The 21,961-nt window shown below is 32.8% G+C and overlaps 2 protein-coding genes across 2 annotated transcripts; one reads left to right on the top strand and one right to left on the bottom strand.

The window, feature by feature from the left end:
* The first annotated feature begins 11,229 nt into the window (after window positions 1–11,229).
* LOC120188198 (zinc finger protein JACKDAW-like) lies at window positions 11,230–13,173 on the top strand. Its single transcript, XM_039191705.1, has 4 exons — window positions 11,230–11,411; window positions 11,500–11,899; window positions 12,041–12,252; window positions 12,481–13,173. The coding sequence occupies exons 1-4, from the start codon at window positions 11,297–11,299 to the stop codon at window positions 13,044–13,046; spliced, it is 1,293 nt and encodes a 430-aa protein (XP_039047636.1). The 5' UTR covers window positions 11,230–11,296; the 3' UTR covers window positions 13,047–13,173.
* A 6,154-nt stretch (window positions 13,174–19,327) lies between these two features.
* On the bottom strand, window positions 19,328–21,358 carry LOC120188163 (probable E3 ubiquitin-protein ligase LOG2). Its single transcript, XM_039191679.1, has 3 exons — window positions 20,519–21,358; window positions 19,751–20,246; window positions 19,328–19,652 (listed from the first exon to the last, which is right to left on the bottom strand). Exons 1-3 carry the CDS (start codon window positions 21,004–21,006, stop codon window positions 19,536–19,538), a joined length of 1,101 nt encoding a protein of 366 aa, XP_039047610.1. The 5' UTR covers window positions 21,007–21,358; the 3' UTR covers window positions 19,328–19,535.
* Window positions 21,359–21,961: the final 603 nt, after the last annotated feature.

The raw sequence follows: 21,961 nt of genomic DNA, 5'->3' as shown, positions 1-21,961 counted from the left end.
TGGTATGTAAGTAATATTATGGTGTGTATAATTCTTTAAAACCAGGAAAGACCTTCTAATCATAGGGTTGAGATTGAGATCCCTCTAAATAGAGAAGCTTAATCCGAAATGACAAACATTCATTGCAACAATATAAATAGTATCGTTTAAATTATAATACGACTTTTATTTAAATAAGATAGAATGAACTATTAAATCTCTTTTTAAATTGTACCCTCTACTATACATCAAAGAGATCAATCCTTATGTTGTTTCAGCGCAAGAATGACTTACAAATAAAATGGTTATTACATCAACATATATAAGGTTGTCTCGAACATTTTCAGGGTTCTAGACGAAAATTAAAAAATAAACTCCTATAGAACGAAAACATATTCTATTACTTTTAAACAATTAACTTAATATTGTATTAATAAATCATAAAAATATAATTAAATTTTGTCAAATAAATTATTTTCAATATTTTATTAAAAAACGCCTTAAAATATAAATAAAACAATAAAGAGCAATCATTAACTTAAAATATTGTTAAACACATTATATTTATTATTTTGTGAAGGTGGAAGGTGGAGCCCTGAGCGGCAGCTCATGCTGCTCTCCCATGAGTCGGGCCTGGACATACAACTAGCTAATAGAATAAGCGTATTATGACCTGAATAGAGTGAGCGACAAACTTATTTCGTGTCACCCTGTGAAACATATAAAGGAGATACAAATACTCAAATTTCTCTTCACAAAAAGGGGGGGACCCCTTAAAGAAGTCTATTATCTTTTAAGTCTTCTCAAAATACACTAAATAAACCCTATGAACCTCAACACATTTATCCACGATCCTTCATCCAATTCAAAAATGATGAATAAAAAATATTATATAATCTCTCCCCACTTATGACCCATTTAACCACCGTGAACCACTAAGCATGTTGTAGGAATGTTTAAGGGACTGCAGTTTGATTTAAGAGTAAAGAACGACACAATCGAAAATATTATAAAAGAACATAATATTTTTGGTTCGGTGTAACATAAAATATTAAAAAAAATTAACATTTTTTGGTTGAACATCTTCTTCATAACATTTTTAATTCGCAACCAAAAATATCATCTTTTCATAATATTTTTTGTTCATCCAGAAAAATCAAAAAGTTAATATTTTAGATTGTGTCAACTAAAAATGTTATGTTTTTTTATAATATTTTTGTTGCACTTTTTTTCTACCATTCTTTAATCTTAAATTAGATTGAAATATAACAGAACTGGGTAGTTCTGCTGTGCGGCACTTAAAAAACGGCTAATATACGGCGTGATCGGTTAAACAAGTGACCGGTTAAAATTTAGATCGGTTATGCTATATTATTTAACCGGAAATATTATCAAGTACAATAACATATTAGGTAACGTTTATATAATGTAATAGATAGCACTTATATAATAAAATAGGTATTTAACCGGAAATATTATCAAATACAATAACATATTAGGTAGCGCTTTTATAATGTAATAGGTAGCGCTTATATTGACCTATTTTATAAGTAAATCGGTATATTTATACCGGTAACATTGCAAATTTACCTATTACATTATAATTATCGGTTTCGATATTTTTTTGATCGATACTTTTTATAAATGTATTGACACTATATGCATTCACCTTTTGTCATTTATAGACCGGTTTTATCATATTTGTACATGTTATATTATTATGGATCGATACATTTTTATAAAGTATCGACACTTTATTGGCGCTATAACTTCTTCTCTTATTAATTCCAAAAGTGTCGATACTTATAATAAATTATCGATACTTTCAACATATCCGGTAGCGCTTTACTTGATTTGTCATTTCGAGACCGGTTTTGTCATATTTTTACATGTTATATTGTTATGGATCGATACATTTTTATAAAATATTGACACTTTATTGACGCTATAACTTCTTCTCTTTTAAATTCCAAAAGTGTCGATACTTATAATAAATTATCGACACTTTCAACATAACCGGTAGCGCTTTACCTATTTTGTCATTTCGAGACCGGTTTTGTCATATTATTACCTGTTATATTGTTATGGATCGATACATTTTTATAAAGTATCTAAACTTTATTGGCGCTATAACTTCTTCTCTTTTAAATTCCAAAAGTGCCGATACTTATAATAAATTATCGACACTTTCAACATAACCGGTAGCGCTTTACCTGTTTTCTCATTTCGAGACCGGTTTTGTCATATTTTTACATGTTATATTGTTATGGATCGATACATTTTTATAAATTATCGACACGTTATTGGCGCTATAACTTCTTCTCTTATTAATTCCAAAAGTCGATACTTATAATAAATTATCGACACTTTCAACATAACTGGTAGCGCTTTACCTGTTTTGTCATTTTGAGACCGGTTTTGTCATATTTTTACATGTTATATTGTTATGGATCGATACATTTTTATAAAGTATCGACACTTTATTGGCGCTATAACTCTTCTCTTTTAAATTCCAAAAGTGTCGATACATATAATAAATTATCGACACTTTCAACATAACCGGTAGCGTTTTACCTGTTTTGTCATTTCGAGACCGGTTTTGTCATATTTTTACCTGTTATATTGTTATGGATCGATACATTTTTATAAAGTATCGACACTTTATTGACGATATAACTTCTTATCTTTTAAAAAATGTAAAATTTACCTGATATGTTGAAAGTGTCCATACTTTTTATAAAAAGGATCCATACTTTTTTTAAAGTTATGTAATTTATGTTTCAATTTTTTTTAATAGTGTTTCATGTTTTCCACCAACAATATTAATTTAATAATTTCATTTACACAAAAAATTATTTGATTGTTTTGATATTTTATAAAATATTATTTAGAATTTAAATTTAACAATATGTTTAGGTAGAAAATGTATTGACACATATTTAGGTAGTTATTGTACATACCTAAATATGTACTGCGAATTTAATGTTGTACCCACCCTTTAACTACCATTACCAATACCACATCCTATTGAAAGCAGCACGACTGAAACATGTTCAAAATGAACCTTTGCTTACATCTCCATCAACTCCAGGACCACTGAACTTGCACAACAAAATTTTTGCCATGGATCATACTGATGTAGAAAATGTTAAGCCAACCGAGGAATGCCATGAAGTACATAATGTTGATGAATATGACAGATTGGTTGGTCAGCTCTTCTGTTCACGTGATCAAGCTTGGTACTTTTACAAGGGATTCGTACGGGAACATGGATTTAGTGCACGTAAGGGAACAACACGGCTTGACGTGGAAGGGAATGTGAAGACACAAGAATTTTGTTGTTCCAAAGAAGGGTTTCGAGGATCAAAAGTCAATATTGTTGATCGTCAACGTGCTCATACACCAATCACAAGAACAGGATGTAAGGCTAGAGTCTTAGTTACAGCAACAAATACAAACGATCAGTGGGTTATAAGTAAGTCTGATCAGAAACATAATCATGCATTGTGCACACCTGCTATGGCACCATTTATGTGTTCTAATAGAGCTATAAGTAAGGCTGATATCGATGAGGCAACAACATTGAAAGAGGTCGGTGTTGGCACGTCACAAGTAATGAACTATTTAACGCAGCAGGAAGGGGGCTATCATAATGTTGGATTTACACATAAAGACCTCTACAATGCACTTCAAAGAGGTAAAGCAAAGGAAATCGTCGATGGGGATGTGAATGCGCTTATTTCCTACTTTGATTATAAGAAACATGATGATACCGGGTTTTTTATGACATACTAGGTAGACGAATCGGGGGCATTGTATAATCTTATTTGGTCGGATTCTACATCGAGATCGGATTACACATGCTTCGGTGATGTAATTGCATTCGACACAATGTACAAAGATAATTTGTATGGTCGACCAATTATGCCTATTGTCGGTGTCAATCATCACCATAACACAATTGTGTTTGCCACTACCATAATCGCTGACGAGACGTCTCAATCTTTCGAGTGGGAACTACAGAATTTTTTAGAAGCCATGATGAATAAATCACCTATTTCAGTTGTCACCGATGGGGATAGGGCAATGCAGAGGGCTATCAGATCTGTTATCCCTTATGCTAAGCACATATTATGTTCTTGGCATATTTCTCGCAATGCACAAGCTAACATTGGTGACCCAAAGTTTACAGCAGCATTCTCAAAATGCATGGCTTCCTGGTGGACAACCGAGGAATTTGATATTCAATGGCATTCGGTTGTTTCAGAATTCAACGTCCAAAAGCATCCATGGGTGATTGAGAAGGGAAATACATGACACTTATGGGTATAAGCATACCTATCCGGTCATTTCTTTGCCAATATCGCTCAACACAAAGGTGCAAGTCTATGAATGCTTCACTAGCGATTGCACTGAAACACAAGAAGACATATTTAGATGTTGTTAGTGCAATTGAAGATGGAATTAGTAGAATGTGTATGAACGAGTTGAAAGCGGATTACTTAAGTTACCATACGAAGCCCTTCTAGATCACAAAACTGGTCGACCTTGAAAGCCATACCGCTGCGATTTTTACCCGCGAATCTTTTCGTGCGTTCCAAGATGAACTTATACGGGAGACATTGTACCGGATTGAGGCAGAGATTAAGTCCTTATCAGATGAATGTCAACATTATATTTTGTCAAAGTACGCAGAAAAAATGGGAAATTTGAAATTAGTTTTGATTCTCGTACGAAAACTCTAATTTGCTCCTGCAAAAAATTCGAGACCGTTGGACTTTCGTGTCGCCATCAACTTCACATTTTGAAGCACTTGGATTACACATATTTTCCTGGGACTTTGATTCAAAGTAGGTGGACTAATGATGCGAAGGCTTCTGCACCCAGTTATGTTGACATGAATGTGTCTCCAGAGGTGATGCAGATGGCAAGGTTCGCTGCTCTACGTTCAACGTCAAGTAGGTTATGCTACATTGCATCAAAGACAGACGAGTCTTTCAAAACCGCAAGAGATGAGATGAAAAAACTAATAGAAGAATTAGAAAACTCGTTTGGTTTGAATGATTCAGTCAACCAGAGCATTGTAGTAAACAATGTTCGTGACCCTCAACGAAAAACAACGCAAACGAAAAGAAGTGTCGAAGAACAAGGTCGAGAAGAAAATTAGGCGATGTGGGTACTGCAACGGTGAGGGACATAACAAACTAACATGTCCTCAAGTCAAGCTCAGTTTGAGTACAAGCACACAGCCTACATCAATTGATTTTTTCGAAGACGGAATGGAATGACAACGATCTCCATATATCGTAAGTATCAACATGACTCCTCTCCTATTGTGTATAAGATGTACATATAAATATTGAATGAAGGAAGAAAAACAGCGTTACTTAAAAGTATGGACACAATATTAAAAAGTGTCGATATAGGTTGTAGACATATTCTCTCATAAAACTGGTATATTTATATCGGTTATATTAAAAAATTACCTATTACATTATAATTGTGGGTTCCGATGTTTTTTCAATCGACACTTTTTGAAAAGCTATCGACACTTTTTTCATCCATTCTGGACATAAAGTAGCGACACAATATTAAAAAGTGTCGATATATACCTATTCTCTCATAAAATCGGGATATCTATACCGGTTATATTACAAAATTACCTATTACATTATAATTATGGGTTTCGATGTTTTTTCAATCGACACTTTTTGAAAAGGTATCGACACTTTATGCTAATATATTTTTTTGGGTATAATGAAAATTTACCTATTACAATATAATTATCGGTTTCGATGTTTTTGGGGTCGTTACTTTTTATATATTGATCGAAACTTTATGGGAGATTTTAAATTTGGATACATTTGCAAGCATATGTAAAATACATTAATAACTAGTATTGATATTTCAACAATCCTCAAATGTATATGTATACAGAGAAGCAAATATGGAATAATTAATGAAAATATACATACAATATAATCAAACCAAAATATACATACACAACATTGTTCAAATAATGTTCCGACAAACGAAATTAATCCTCTTCAATTTCAGCATATGTCACCTTCTGCTTCAAACAATATTTGGAGGCAAGTGTTTTCCAGTCCTTACTCTTACAGACTTCTACAACACTTTTGCCTTCATTTTCTACCCTCAATACGGCAGCACATGGGATCCCGAGAGGAAATGAAAAATCACCATACTTAGCAATACATTGTCTGACATCAAATTGCGCCATCAAGGATTGACACAATTCCCTCCGAATAGGTCGATCCCTTACTCCTACCAACGATCCAAAACCTATTTCTCCCAGCACATTCAACTGACCATTCTCCTTAAGGTGTTTAATTAATGAATTCACCATTTTAATGCTGCATCTTGTCGACACTTCCTACATTTTTTAACAATATATAATGTTATAGTTCTTATATATTTTGTATCAACGTATTTACAAGTTTAATGAATACCTTATTTTCATGTTCTTTCCTCCGTTCTTTGTATTCTTTACTATCATTCCTTGACTGTGTGATGTAAGGTTCCTTTTCAGCATCACTCATCGAATTCCATTTAGACCTCACATCTTTTGTCACCTAATATTAAACATAAACATTTCTTAATCAATACATTAACACTAAATAATACTCAATGTCAATTTCATTTTACATACCGAACCGCTCTGTGTGTCATCTTCCTTCATCCTTTTACATTCGGCCATACTGTCAACATTTAAAATTTGTAATCAATTTAAAGTTTATCGATACTTTAATCCAATTACCATTTCAACAATAATAACAAAAAGACATTGATACTTACTAGAAGTACATATATCCACTCTTTGGTTGCTTTCGAGTCTCGGCCTCAATTTCAAAGTCATATGCGCCACCAACAATTTTCCAACCCATTGACTCCATTTTTCCTGGCCTTTATATATCAGTTTACGCAAATCAAATTATTTTGTTACATACACTTTATTCAATATACAAATATAGATAACTACTCTTGTGGTAAAACGGTTTTCTTCAAAAGAATTTGAATGGCCACTACAAAATGTGTCGGCACATTTATACAACCTATAATATCATTTTCTACCTATAATATTTAATAAAAGTATCGACATTTATATTTTTCCTTGAATATCACTTTCTATCTGCAATCGGTTCCAAATGCTTCTTTACTCCAAAATCCCAAACAACACATAAAAACCCTATCGCGATTACTGTAATAATAAAAAATTAGGGTTTCGACAACATACTTTTCGATTCGACTGCAGCAACAAACAAACAAACTTCGCTTTAGAAACGCCTTCTGAAATGCAGCAACAATTACGCTTCGATTTCAAAAACTCGTCCGTTCTATCTATTTTCAGAGGATATTTAGCTATGACTTTTATATTTTCATCGGATATGTTATTTATATTTAATCGATATAAATACAAAAGTGTCGATACTTTTATGTCAGGTGTCGATACTTTCGAAAGGATAATTACGTATTTCTTTGAAAGTATCGATAATTTATTACATGTACTTACGAAAGTATCGACACTTTTAATATATCCAGTATCATTTTACCGGTTTTATCATTTTGATACCGGTTTTATCATATTTTTACATGTTATATCGTTGTTTGATTGATACAAGTATCGACACTTTATAGGCGCTAAAACTACTTCTCTTTTAAATTCACAAAGTGTCGATCCTTATATAAAGTTTCGACACTTTCAATATATCCGGTAGCGTTTTACCGGTTTCATCATTTGGATACCAGTTTTATCATATTTTTACCTATTATATTGTTGTTGATCGATATATTTTTTGAAAGTATCGACACTTTATAGGCGCTAAAACTGCTTCTCTTTTAAATTAACGAAGTGTCGATCCTTATATTAAAGTACTGATACTTTAAATATATTCGGTACCGCTTTACCGGTTTTATCATTTCAATACTGGTTTTGTCATAGTTTTACCTGTTATATCTTTGTGGATCGATATATTTTTAATTTGGATCGACACGAACCGACAAGTTAAGTTTGCCGGTTGCATAATTTTTTAATATTTCTTCATGACTTAGACCTACTACATTATTATTAATCAACATTTCCGATACCGCTAAACCAAATTTATTAAATATCTTTTAATATATCCGATAACACCGTATATTAACCATATATTAACCCGCCGTTCCTAAGACATTCCCAAACAGAACTTCCCGTATGTTATATATAAACAAGTTATGCTCTATCTTTGATCTAGTTTGTTTGAGGTATGTGTATAGGTCAAATAATGGGATAGGTAATGATCATGAGGACGAAGACGAATGAGTAACAAAAACAAACAAGAGTGGGAATAGTGGCGATGATTGAGGATGGTGGAGCATCTGAATCACGGTTCAAGTGTGGGTCCCACTTTCCAGACAAGTATCACGGACCGTCCTTTCACTTTTGGGAACCCCCATCCCTTATCTCTTCCCTAAATCTGGCCTTACTTTAAATTATGGTTTAATCATTTCATTCGTAAAAGCTTATCAAACATGGCTGTAAAGCTATTTCACTTTTTAAGCCAAACTTCCTTTTTCATGGACTCACATCACTAGACAAAAATGAGACGTCTTTAAAAAAAAAAAAAACCGTTTCTCCCGAAATATCACTTTAACCCTATATTTTTTAATCTAACAACCTTTGCAAGAAGGCGCACCTCCTGAATCGTGCTTTACACCACGTGATAGAAGGCGCGCTCCGAAGGTGCGTCTTACCAAATGTGTAAAAAATTCAGGTATTAATTTTATAAATATTTTTAAACGGGTGTCAAATACGTTATTAATTTCTATTATGGTGACATTTGTATAAAAATGTCAGTATTTTAATTGTGCATACATCCCACACCGCACGTTCCAGATGAACTGATTGGAATTTGGTCATAAGTTAATGAAATGAACAGTTTGTGTAGTGGTTGAGTTCCCTGAATCGCGCTTTACGCCATGTGGTAGAAGGCATGCCCCGGGGGTGCATCTTACCAAATGTGTAAAAACTTCGGGTGTTAGTTTTGTAAATATTTTTAAACGGGTGCTAAATACGTTATTAATTTTTATTATGGTGATATTAGTGTAAAAATGTCAGTATTTTAATTGTGCATTCACAAGTTAATGAAATGGACAGTGCGTGTAGTGGTTGAGTTCATTAGTATTTTAATGTGTAACAAGTTTATTTTTTTATAATAATAAATATTTTATAATTTAAAAAATTATAAAATTCATATATTTTTGAAAAAATTATTGAATAATAATTCATTTAAACCCTCAGTTGTAATTAAAAGTTTATTTTAATATTTTTATATTTTTAAACAATTAATTTTAAAAACAATAATTTTTTAAAAAATATATGAAATTTATAATTTTTTAAATTATAAAATATTTATCATCATTAGTATTTTGTAAATAAAATACTAGTTATAAATTTTTTATAAAATTATTCATATTTTAAAATACTTACCCTCAAAGTTTTTATATACTAGATTATACATATTGTGTAATTTTAATGCAAAAATTTAAATAAATTTATTAAAAATGAATAAACATTATTAACTTTTGTTAAAAAATAAAAAATAATAATTAATTTGATCTCTCAATTATAATTAAAAATTTATTTTAATATTTTTTATATTTTTAAACAATTAATTTTAAAAGATAATATTTTTTTAAAAAATATATGAAATTTATAATTTTTAAAATTATAAAATATTTATTATTATAAAAAAATAAACTTACGACACTAAAATACTAATAAACTCACTACACACACTGCACACTTCATTAAAACCCCAGGAAATCGTGCGGTGTGAGCTGTGCACAATTCAAAATGCTGACGTTTTTACACAAATGTTACCATAATAAAAATTAATTACGTTTTTGACACTCATTTAAAAATATTTACAAAACTAGCACCAGAGTTTTTTACACAAGGCACACTTTCGACCACGTGACGTAAAGCGCGGTTTAGGGGTATCTTCCTGCAAAGGGTGTTAGATCGGAAAAATATAATCTGAACGGTGTCTGATTGGGAATATTAAATGAAAAAAATGATTTTTTTTTGGAAAAACGCCCTCAAAGTGACGCCAGACAGAATAGTGATTATCCTGCAAGCGCTCCAACAGATGATTCACAAGAGAAAATTCGCCCAAAAAAATCTAGAGAAAAAAAGTCTCTAGGGTTTAATAAAATATTATCAAATCAAACAATGTTAAAATCAGTCCACAAGCCGGATTGTTATAGCCAAAAATCGTCTTTATTCGAATTTTGTCAAAAATAGCAAAATCCCGAAAATCACTCTAAATTGAAATTCGAAATAAAATAAGCAATCTCCAAAAAATCCGGCCTAAATCGGATTTAAATTGACTTCCTAATTGACAATCGAAATATTACCATAAATAGTAAAAAAATATCTAATTCTAGTGATTCGGAGGGGAAAACGACAGAATTTGAGGTTGAAAAAAAGGCCACATGGAGCGTAGTTTAATGTGGAGAACGTGGCGTCGAAAAGAGCTTTCCGGATTAGAATCTTATGCGCGATTCTGACACATGTAGCCAAAGTTATGACCAAAAGACTGAAACATACTCAAAACGACCATAATGAGGAACATGTCACAATCAATTCTCGCCTTTACGCTGATCTGCCAATTCATGATATCTCAACACCATCAAAGTGCAATCTGACAGCTCAGCATCATGTGTCACGTATCCTGCATCACAAAGTCTCTCCTTTTATTTTATAGGTATTACTGCAAATACTATTAAAATATTAAGGTACTTTAAACTACGCTAGGCTATGTAGTTTGAACTCAAAAAGCTGCTAAAACTACTACAAAAAATTAATATATTTTCAGCTGATCAGCTGGTCGCTGTCTTCCACGCACAAACGCAAACGCAGAGTTCGACGATTGTGTTTGTGCATGGAAGAGAACGAGAGTTGAATAATGTAAGACTAAAGACTCTAAGAAAGAAAAAGAAAAAGAAAGATAACAGTTTTTGTTGCTTGAAAAAAGAAAAAGCACCAGATCTAAGCTTAGTAAGTATATTTGTTTGTTGGAAGAATTTTCTTAGATTTAAGCTTGAGTTGTGCTTTTCTTGTCTCTTTGGCCAAACCAGAGAGATATAAAAAGCTGAGTCAGTATTTTAATATATATATATATATCCCCAAACGTTTATCTACTTGTGTTTGGAGAAATCCTTGTTTTCCTTTTGTTTTATACTGTTTTTTTTTCTCTTACAACTAAGTTTCTATACTATCGGTTTTCGGAATTTAGTTGCAATACCTCCCCAAAAAATGTCTGCTGATGCGTTTTCTATAGGAGGGTTTGTTCATCAGGAACAAAATCATGCAAACCCTAATCCTAAATCTAATCCAGTTAAGAATAAGAGAAATCTTCCAGGAAATCCCGGTAAGTTTGCTTGATCAATTATTATTTTCTCTCTCTTTTGATAATACCCTTTTCTTTGATTTCACTGATTTTATTTGTCTTGTTACAGATCCAGATGCTGAAGTTATTGCTTTATCTCCCAAAACTCTTATGGCCACCAACAGATTCATATGTCAAATATGCAACAAAGGTTTCCAAAGAGACCAGAACTTACAGCTTCATCGGAGGGGTCACAATCTTCCATGGAAGCTCAAGCAAAGGAACAACAAAGAAGCGATTAGGAAGAAGGTTTACATTTGCCCCGAGAAAACCTGCGTCCACCATGATCCTTCCAGAGCACTCGGCGATCTCACTGGGATCAAGAAACATTACAGCAGAAAACACGGAGAAAAGAAGTGGAAGTGTGAGAAATGTTCCAAGAAATACGCTGTTCAATCCGACTGGAAAGCTCATTCTAAGACTTGCGGTACACGGGAGTACAAGTGTGACTGTGGGACACTGTTCTCCAGGTACATAAAATGCTCATAATCAAATACTATATGTTTTAAGGGTTTCATGGTTTTGGGGTTTCGAACTGAATTCGAGGAGACCTAATGATTAGGTCATAAATGGCCTGTTTAATGAATTTGGGTTTCTTTTGATTCGAACAGAAAAGACAGTTTTAACACCCATAGAGCGTTTTGTGATGCCTTAGCTGAAGAAAGTGCAAGATTCAGTTCATCAGTTTCAGCCACGAATCTGAATTTCAGAAACGATGTGAATACGCCTATCGGATTTGCTGGCCGAGGAGCTCATGATGTTGCTGGAATCCCTCAATTTGGTTCGAATTTTACACAAGATTTCAATGGGATGACTGCATCAGGTATCTGATCATCTCCCTCAAAACTATACCAATAGGGATGGATAGAAGGCGACAACTGATTTTATTTTCTATTGATAATATGTTTTCGTTCTCCTTAAAATTTTATAATCTCTTCACTCCTAATAAGTTTATCTTCTAATATAAAATACTGTATCACTGTATACCAACATAATCTTGGTAAAAGTATTGCATGATCTCTTTGGTTCAAATGTTAATCTTATTGCCCAGGTATGCCTGAGATGGTTCAAATGGCTTCATGCAATCTCTTTGGTTCATCATCACTTGGCAATTTCGGTACGAATTCCAATCTTCCCCTATTGCCATTTCCACAAGGGCTAAAAGAAGAAGGTGGAAGCAAAGGGAAGTCAATGGAAAGTATGTCATCTCTCTACTCAGATACTCAAATCAAGCAGCAGCAGTCCATACTTGCTGCTGCTACGCCGATGTCCGCAACAGCCCTTTTGCAGAAAGCAGCCCAGATGGGTTCAACAAGAAGAAAGTCGACGTCGTTTTTCGGTGTAACGAGCTCATCTTCTTCCCATGGCATCAGTCAGCGAGAGTGTTTCGTGGCGTCAAGAAGCAACCTGATGTTACAAACAGGAGTACTGAAACAAAGTGAGGCGAGTCAATTGAAGACGCACCTTGGTTCCAACTCAATTGACCAAAGCTTGACTAGGGATTTCCTTGGCATGAGCAATGATCAACCTGCTCGTCCATTTTTACCCCAAGAACTAGCCAAGTTCGCATCAGTTGGCTCGACCATGGGTCTGAGTCAATTCACCAGCAACCACTGAGCCAAGCTATCCCATTACAACTTACAAGGCTACGTCTAGTTTCGAGAAAGCTGGTAATTGGGGGACCGAGTTGGAGTCTGGGAATTAATCAAACCCCAGAAAAAGGAACAGAAGTTCATCTTGTGAATGGTCAATAATTTTGTTGTGGGGGGGGGGGGAGTTCCGAATTCCTTGTTTGAAATGACTAAACAGTGAGCTAAAATTAATCCAAGTTCATGCATGCATGTATTTTGTTCTTATTGTTGTTTTGCTTGGTGTCTTAGCTCGCTTATCCTTTGTTCACAATTATTTACTTTTTACCATTTGCTTATATCTCTATATATGAATTTTCTCGCTTTACTCAAGTATTCAGTTGACTATTATTTCCAAATATATTTCTTATTATCAATGATGATTTTCTATTGTTGAGAATAGTTACATTTATATTAATAAAATTTTAGAATGTAAACAATATTCAATAATACAGGTAATTATTTAGAGAAATTCAGATTTCAAAATGAATAACTTAGGTGTGCATCCGCGCAGGGACGTATACAAGATTTTAGGTTAGAGGAGACGAACTTATAAAATTTGAGAAAAACAAAAATATATTTTCAACAGAAAATATCTAAAATATGTATGAATTTAAAAGTTTTGGGAGCAGCTTTGTCCATCCCTGCTTCCGCCACCTCTTATTATCCATATGTTTAAAAATATGTTTTTAAATTATTAAAGCTATTCTTATATAAAAGAACAAGTTTAAATATGAGATGAAAATAAACAACTTTTATATGTTAAAATTCAAACCCTATATATATATTCAATTGAATTAAAATTAAAATTCACAAACTATTACATTTATTTAAAGTCATTATAAGTATATATTAAAAAAGTATAATATTTGACATAGTTGAATAATGGCATTTACCTTTATATTTGTACTTTCAAGACTCAAATTTTTTTTTTGGGGACTTGGATCACCCTATGTCTTTGAAGTTTTAAACTATATACTATACTTTTTATTTAATTCCAAAAACAACCTCAACAATTCCACCACTTTTTTACAACATTTGCCTCTAAAATTTAAAAATATTTTTGTTTAGTTGCCCTCCTGATTTTGAATGTGCTTTGTTCTGACTAATCTGCATATACAATGATTTGAACTCGAGACCTACTTAAACGATATCAAACTGCTTACCACTTGAACTAAACTCGGTACTAAAATGTAAATGTGTGTTTTATTTATGGATACAACATATATTATCATTGACACTCAATATGTATTAGTTAGTTTAATTATGTACAAAGAGACTTTTAAATAACATAAAAAGAATATTGGTTTTGGATTTAAATTCATTGAAATAGGCAATACTCTTCATAATTTTAAAGTAAAGACTATAAATTAAATACAAAATAATTATTTACTATATTTTAGTTTAAATCTGTATTCACGAGTTTCTCAAATATAAAAAATAGAATAAAGTAGTTATCATATATATATATATATATATATATATATATATATATATATATTTAAAATTCTGCATAAAATATCTTATATTTTAAATGGGATGGAAGGAGTTTAAATTTTATATAAAACTTTAATAAATTCATCTCGAAGCTTATATATAATTGTTAAATATGAGTTTAAAATATTTTGTTTTTGTAACCCAAAAAAATTATTTTATTTGAAGTCTAACATAATTTAATTAGAATTTAATTTTTTTTAATTTTTAATATAATGTTCAAATTAGTTAAAGTCTCATTGTTTTGTAATTAAAAGTAAAAGAAATGAAAAATGTTTAAAAATTATATAAATAATAATAATAGAGGTATAATTATGTATATATTTAATCATAGGGAGAGCTGAGTATTTTCGTTAAAATTTAAAAGGTAAATGAATATTTTTAAAATCATGTGGAATAAGTGAAATTTATACAAATTTCGAGATTTGATAATTTTATTATTAGAGTTTAGGGTTTAGAGTTTAGTATTAATTATAAAGAAAAGTTGAGTCGAAGAAGTCTGGAAAAGTTTCTGGTTGAGATATTTTCTACTCTAAAGATCATATTTATAAACTCAATATCATAATTTTTTATTAGTATAGGGTGATTATAAAATTGTATTTATTAAAAAAAATTAATCATTGATAATATACACACATTACCGATATAAATGTCCGAATTGATACTCCTAAGAAAAATAAACTCTCATTTATCACTGAATTCGTTCAATTGATTTAATACCTTAATGTTTTTAAAAAAAATTCTCCAAATCCCATATTAAAATCAACAAACAAACATACCATACATAGAATAAATGAATTATTAAAAAACTTAGTATTTATTTTCTAAAATATGTTTAATAATTATATTAATTTTTTACTTAATAAAAAACTTCACTAAAGATGTGTTGAATAAGATAAGTTAGTAGGCAACTATCTCACCTAATCTAAAAAAAGTTGATTTTATTTAATAAAAATATATTTTTTAAAATTTTATATTATTTATTATATTTAACTTTTATTCAACATTATTCAAAGTTAATATATATTAAAATTAAAAATAAATCATTTAAAAATAATATTTAATCTTATCAAATAAAATAATTCTTTAATTTCTACTAATTAATAAAAAATTTAATATTAATTTTTTTGTACTTTCTCCGGACTTCCTTCGTAGGTCAAATTTCTAATGTCATTTCTCTGCCTATTATTGAATCTTGAAGTTTCTAGAGTTTTGTGTCCTTCAACCAACTATAATCCTTTTATATGGCCACTGACAGGTCTACGTGAACACTAAGGGCATGTATATAAGTCATCATGTAAGGTTGGATGAGACTTTATTTTTCTCTCATTTTTTCTCTCTCGGGCACAATCTCTTACTTGTTCATCATCTTCTTTAGTCAACTAAATAACTATTGAAGACTCTTTATCCAAACCAAAAGGAACAAACCACTAAAAACCATCATAATCACATTTCTTCCATCAACAATTGGTGCAATGAGCATAGAGTACCTCATGACCAAAGAGAATCAACTAAAATGAACCTGAAAAGTAAAATAATCACTCTTACCTATTATCTTATTCCCAAAATCCAACTGATGTTCTCGATTTTTCAGGTCAACAACAGCAAACTGTGTACGGCATAACGTACCACCAGCCTTATCACGATGCCTACAATCAAACCGGTTAACATTAAACTCATTGTAGGCAGTAACATCAATTTATATACTCCGACAACTAAAATATCCTACAAGTTCAAAATATGTAGAACGAGCTACGAAGTCTGCATGTATAGTTCCAAGACTCTCATGTGTTTCAATTGTAGTTGCAACAACAAAACCAACAATAATAAGAGTTAATCCAAAAAATTCTTCAAGAGTTGCTGATCTCCCAACGCTAAAGAAATTGGCGGCGAGAGAAAGAAGAAGAAAGAGCCTTCAATAACGAAGAGGAACGCTAGTGAGAGTATGTCATCGCTAGTGAGAGAATATGTGTTGGTCCAGTAGAACAAAAACGAAGGAAGTAAATACAAACCATAAAAAAATAAATTGATGATCTCCGGGCTGCAAACAACTCCAAGAGAGATGAGGCTACGAAGGAGCATAGTCTCTCATGTCTACGTGCTAGCAGCTTCCTACCCTCCATACCTCAAGTTGTCCAAGAAAATCTATGATGTTATCAGAGATCCTACTAAATGAATGTCCTAGTACATTAACTATATGTACATCATAGGGGACTCCGATGAACTGAAGTGTAAAGTCTTTCCAACCACTCTACAAAAGGAAGCTAAGACTTCCCTGTCTGTGACAACACTGAGGGACATCAAATAATTGTTGTATATATTTATTAGACAATTTTTGGCTAATAAGGTCGTCATTTACTCAAATATCAGTCTGTTTAGTGTGATTTAAAGATTTTGACGAGCTTTTAAGAGACTATACGAGAATATTCTTTAGATCTACGCACAATATCCGTGACCTTTCAAATGATTGTACAATTTCTATGTACATTTTCGAACTTCAACACGAGCTTATGAAATACGCCTTGATAGATAATAGGGAATCAAACATCCTGACCTTTTTGTTTATCAGTGTTTCAAGGATCTATTCTCCAATTTGAAAGCTCAAATGATCAAGAGTATCGAGAAGATCAATATATTAAAAAAAAGAGTTGGATTTGGTGGCACAAATGACATATTAGAGCTTGAAAATTTCAAATATCAAATGAGGTTTTGAATATTGTTTTAAGAATTCTGCCTGAGAAAGTGAAGAAAGACACCGATGGGAGTTGATTGGTGTCCTGATTAGTGGGAAAGAACAACCAACGAATCGTTATTGGCGAAAAAGTTGGTAAGTTAGGTTTTTGGATTTGGGAGAAATTAGAAGATAGTAGGGGTATTCAATCGGTTGGTTCGGTTGATTGATCAAACTGAACTTCTATAATTTCATTAATCAAAAATTTTTCATTAATCATTAACGAACCAAAATTTTTTCAAAAATAATTAACTGAACCGAACAAAGTTCGATTAATCGGTTGATTAACTGAATTAACCAAAATTTATAAATAATATATATTAAATATTTTATATTTTCAATTAATCTGGTTAATTTGGTTGGTCAATTTATTTAAAAATGAAGTTTAAACACTCTTAAGGTAAAACTTTGATCGATTAATCGAAAAAAACTTTAATTTGACCAGTTAAATCAGTTTTAATCGAGGGTTGAACATCCGTAGAAGAGAGATTATTTTTTAAGAAGGGTAAAAATAAATAAATAAAAGTTTGAACATATATATGTGGTTGGGTCGGGTCGACCCGATAGGGTTTGTACCTCGACACGCAAACCGACCCGTGCTGCCCAAACCCTTTTTAAAATTTTATTTTTCTTTTTTTATTATTTATTTCTTATTTTCGGTAAATTATATGTCTAACCCTCTCGTTTTGTTAGTTAATGCAATATTTAATCCATTTTGCATGTTTTTATTGATTTCTGCTCCATTTAGCTTCCAATTTTATATTTTTTCGTGTTACTATAAATTTAAAAGCTTAATATAAAAAATGTCTAAATTCTATAATTTTTCTCATTTAGATGTCAAAATTTTTTTCGGTCAATCTAGGTATCTAACGTTACAAATGTAACCATTTTAAGTGTTTCGACCGTAACAGATGTTGAAAATTTTGTTAAGTGATATATGTCACGTTTATATAATTTTATGAATTTTTATTTAAAAATATTAAAATAAATGTTTTTAAGAAAACTCCCCACCCCCTTCATCCCCCACCCTCCCCCGACGACCCCCTCCCTGGCCCCACCCTTAGACATGAGTATAGGGATTGAAATAAATGTTTTCAATGCTTTGGGTTTTTTTAGATTTTCAAAAAAATTGAGTTTTTTAAAAAAAACATATTTTTAATTATTTTATTTTAAATAAAAATTTTCTAGATTACCAGAGTTCTGACATGTGTCACTTAACATAATTTATTAACGTTGTTACGGTTGTGACACTTAAAATGATAATATTTGTAACTTTAGATACTTGGATTGACCAAAAAATAATTTAGACGGTTAAATGAGAAAAACAATTTAGCTTAAGCATTTATTTTTATATTAAGTCTAAATTTAAAGGTGAGCATCATACATTTTTCTCATGCTTTAAAAAATCGTAAAAAAATGTTGTTTTCTTTTAGAAATTATTGAGATGGTCTGCTAATTTACTGGAGTGTTATCTCGTTAATTATTGGTTTTGTAAGATGCTCTAACTTTCACAAAATTTATATGGATGGAAATATATTTTGACTAGAGGTGGAGATGACTTGGTTCAAGTCGAGTATGGAAGATCGAAAGGTTGTGGCTTGATGCGAGGGACACGACTCATGAGTACGATTCTTAGCTTATGGTCATTGGTGAAGGCTTCTATTTATCTATTGTGGATGATGATGCCTCCATACTCATTTCTATCTATATGGTGCTGGCGGATTAGTGGAGCGGCATTTGATTTGTATCGGTCATCTGCACGGTGGAGACAATGATGTACCGGTTTGGCTCTGTTGGTCAGGTACCCTGCAACCTGCCCCAAGCATTTGAGATGTTCCATAAATTCCACCACTGGTTGCTCGTGTCCACCACGAACCACTCTCGGGCATGGCTTGATCTTTACCCAGGAATCTGTGCTTTCTGTTTGTCGAGAGGGACACATAGAAATATATACGAGACCTGATTGTATTACGTTTTTACGATAGAGGAAAATTTATCTTCTTGGAAGATCAGAACCAAACTACAAACAATGAGCCACACCATCATCAAATCAGAGCTTTTCAAGTCTCATACAATATGTTTTAATAACCTATTTTTGAAGGCCCATCAAACAAGATGGTATCTATTGGACTGGATATATTGAGTGTGAAATTACAGCATCTTCTTCATACCATGTTATGTAGTTGATTATAACTTCCTGTTCCGATTATTTGAAAGGCTTTGGCATAAATGTAACAAAATACTATACAGGTCTCATTCATCAGTGCCGTTGTTGACCTTTATCTCCAAAATCCTCTCGACCGGCTGCCTGCAGATCGGGCACCGATTCGTCTGGCATCTCAAAACCATTGCACAAGAGCTGCACATGCACTGCATTATGTACAACAAAAAGAATTACATCAACCACTGCCTATAATCTCAAATTACCTGAACTAATGAAGAGAAAAGAATAAGCAGCTTATGTTTACCATGTGTCTGCAGGGAAGAACAGTTGTGTCCCGTGGTTCCGAAAGGCAAATAACGCATTCTTTTCCACTATCGTTTGCATCCACGTCGTTTTTGACTGAATTTCCAATCCCGTATATTTCTTGCAGTTCATACCTCATCCCGTTCACCCACAGAATCTGTTTCACTACTCTCGTCTGGTATTCGTCCTTGTCCTTCTCGAGCACTGCCCGAGTTATCTGAGAATTCATGGATCCCGAGCCTGGGTTACCATCCGACACATTCTCGACGAGAGGAGATGCCTCTGCTTTCACGGCCAGATGATAGATATCGACTTCATCTAGTTTGAGTAGTTCCAACTCCTCGAACATAGAGAAATCGATCCCTGTTCCAGAGGGCAATCTAAACTTCTGTCCTAGACCTTGTTCGAATGGTACGATCACTGGGGGTAGAATACTTTCCTTCATTGCTGTCAGATTACAGTCTTCACCTTCTTTTGCAAAGAAAATAACAGTCATCCTGTTTGCAGAACAAACCAAATACTACATGTCGTTAAGAAATGAAATCAGAGACAACCAGTGATTCACATAAAAACTGGCACATCTGAACTACAGATAAGATCAGAGATGGATGGAACTGGCGGCAGTCGCCCTGAAAATTTCGAATTATCGTATAATTTAGACATAATCTGTTTTCGAAATTGTAAAATTCATATCTCAAACATTAGATTCACGTATATGGAAACACATGAAACTTTTTTTAAATTAAAAAAAAATACTGAATTTTTATACCTTCCAGCAACAGTGGCATCAAACGTGAAAGAAACCAAGTACTTCCCTGGATTCAGCTCATCAGCTTCGAATTTCAAAGTTTCCTTCTTCAAATTAACGTCGTTCTTTATCGTAACCGCCTTCTGATGCTCTATATACGGCACCGGCGGCGGTGGCATCATCGGTCCATAAGCATACCGACCCCAATTGGCGGGTTCTATGTGGGGGCCAGCTCGATGGTGATGGTGATGATGATGATCGTAGGGCGCCGGAAGCGGAAACGGCGCGGGCGGCTGGTGGGCGTAGTACCCTGGGTATTGGTAGTACTGGGGCGGGTTGGTGTTCGGGTATTGGGGCGGGTAAGGGGTTGCGGCGGCAAAGACGTAACGGTTGGCGGGGATTTCAGTTAGCGGCTGAGCCGGAGGAGGAGGCGGTGGAGGAGGAGGGTGGTTCCGCCGGCTTCCGTGTCTTCTCCGGCCATTCACTCGGCTACTTCCGATGTTTCCCATGAATTTTTTCCCGGTTTTTGGATTATCAAGTAAAATCAACCAGAATATTTTGCAAAAGAAAATATAAAGGAATGATTTCTATAACCAAACTCGATCCGGGTTTCATGTAAAAAATCCAGGGTTTACCATTTTATTCCCTCGAAACACCCCAAGAAAATGAAAGGAAAAGCTAGGCTAGCTACCTATCTCTTCCTTCCATTTCTCCATCTAAAGAATAAATAAATAAGAGAATCTTTGGTTGGGTGAAAGTTGGGTTTTGCGTAAAGCTCCACCAAAGCCACCATTGATGAAGAGATATAAGTTGTGCTAAAGTTAACATCTTTTTCTTTTTCCTTTTTTGTTGTTTGATGACAAAAATACCAAAACTTCCAAAAAAAAACGTCTGAATTGTTAGGTTAATTACAATTTACGTTTCATTATCAAAGATGAACAAAGCTGTCAAAGCAGAAATCATTGGATGTATAATGAACAAAATTTTAAACCTTTTTTTTTCAGATCAATTTTCAAGCCCAAGGCTGTTGAAAAAGAAATGCTTTACAGGTATTCTCCACCTCCACCACCATTTTCAACCTATCTAATATCCATAACATGGCTTGTTCCACTGCAAATACCAAATAAAACCCTGAAATTTAAAAAACAAAATTAAAATCTTTTTGTTGGCTAGTGAAATCATTCATATAATAGTATCAAAATCCAATTAATAATTGAATTCCCTGTACATAATGTCCTTCGATATTCATTATAGCGGGGGAATGGAAAAGTGGGAAGCTTTAACATAATTCCCACTTAGACTGGAATGAGATATTGAGAGGCTGCTAAGTGCTTTGGTCCCTTGGTTTTGCCCATTCAATGTCTTATTTTATATATATTTTTAAATAAAAGTGCTGCAGGATCAGTTTATTGCATCCTCGATCTTCATTTTAAATTGATTATTATATTTTTAAATATTATAACT

This window comes from Hibiscus syriacus, unplaced genomic scaffold (genome assembly GCF_006381635.1).
Source record: "Hibiscus syriacus cultivar Baekdansim isolate YM2019G1 unplaced genomic scaffold, ASM638163v2 tig00116939_pilon, whole genome shotgun sequence".
NCBI classification, from domain to species: domain Eukaryota; kingdom Viridiplantae; phylum Streptophyta; class Magnoliopsida; order Malvales; family Malvaceae; genus Hibiscus; species Hibiscus syriacus.
This window is presented reverse-complemented; position numbering and strand designations above follow the sequence as displayed.

What these genes read in the sequence shown, in the direction of transcription:
- LOC120188198 (XM_039191705.1), top strand. Translation starts at nt 11,297, where the DNA reads ATGTCTGCTGATGCGTTTTCTATAGGAGGGTTTGTTCATCAGGAACAA. An exon ending in TGTGGGACACTGTTCTCCAG is followed by an intron (nt 11,900 to 12,040) that starts GTACATAAAATG and finishes TGATTCGAACAG; the next exon opens with AAAAGACAGTTTTAACACCC. An exon ending in CAATGGGATGACTGCATCAG is followed by an intron (nt 12,253 to 12,480) that starts GTATCTGATCAT and finishes CTTATTGCCCAG; the next exon opens with GTATGCCTGAGATGGTTCAA.
- LOC120188163 (XM_039191679.1), bottom strand. Translation starts at nt 21,006, where the DNA reads ATGGGAAACATCGGAAGTAGCCGAGTGAATGGCCGGAGAAGACACGGA. An exon ending in GATGCCACTGTTGCTGGAAG is followed by an intron (nt 20,247 to 20,518) that starts GTATAAAAATTC and finishes TTCTGCAAACAG; the next exon opens with GATGACTGTTATTTTCTTTG. An exon ending in TTCTTCCCTGCAGACACATG is followed by an intron (nt 19,653 to 19,750) that starts GTAAACATAAGC and finishes TACATAATGCAG; the next exon opens with TGCATGTGCAGCTCTTGTGC.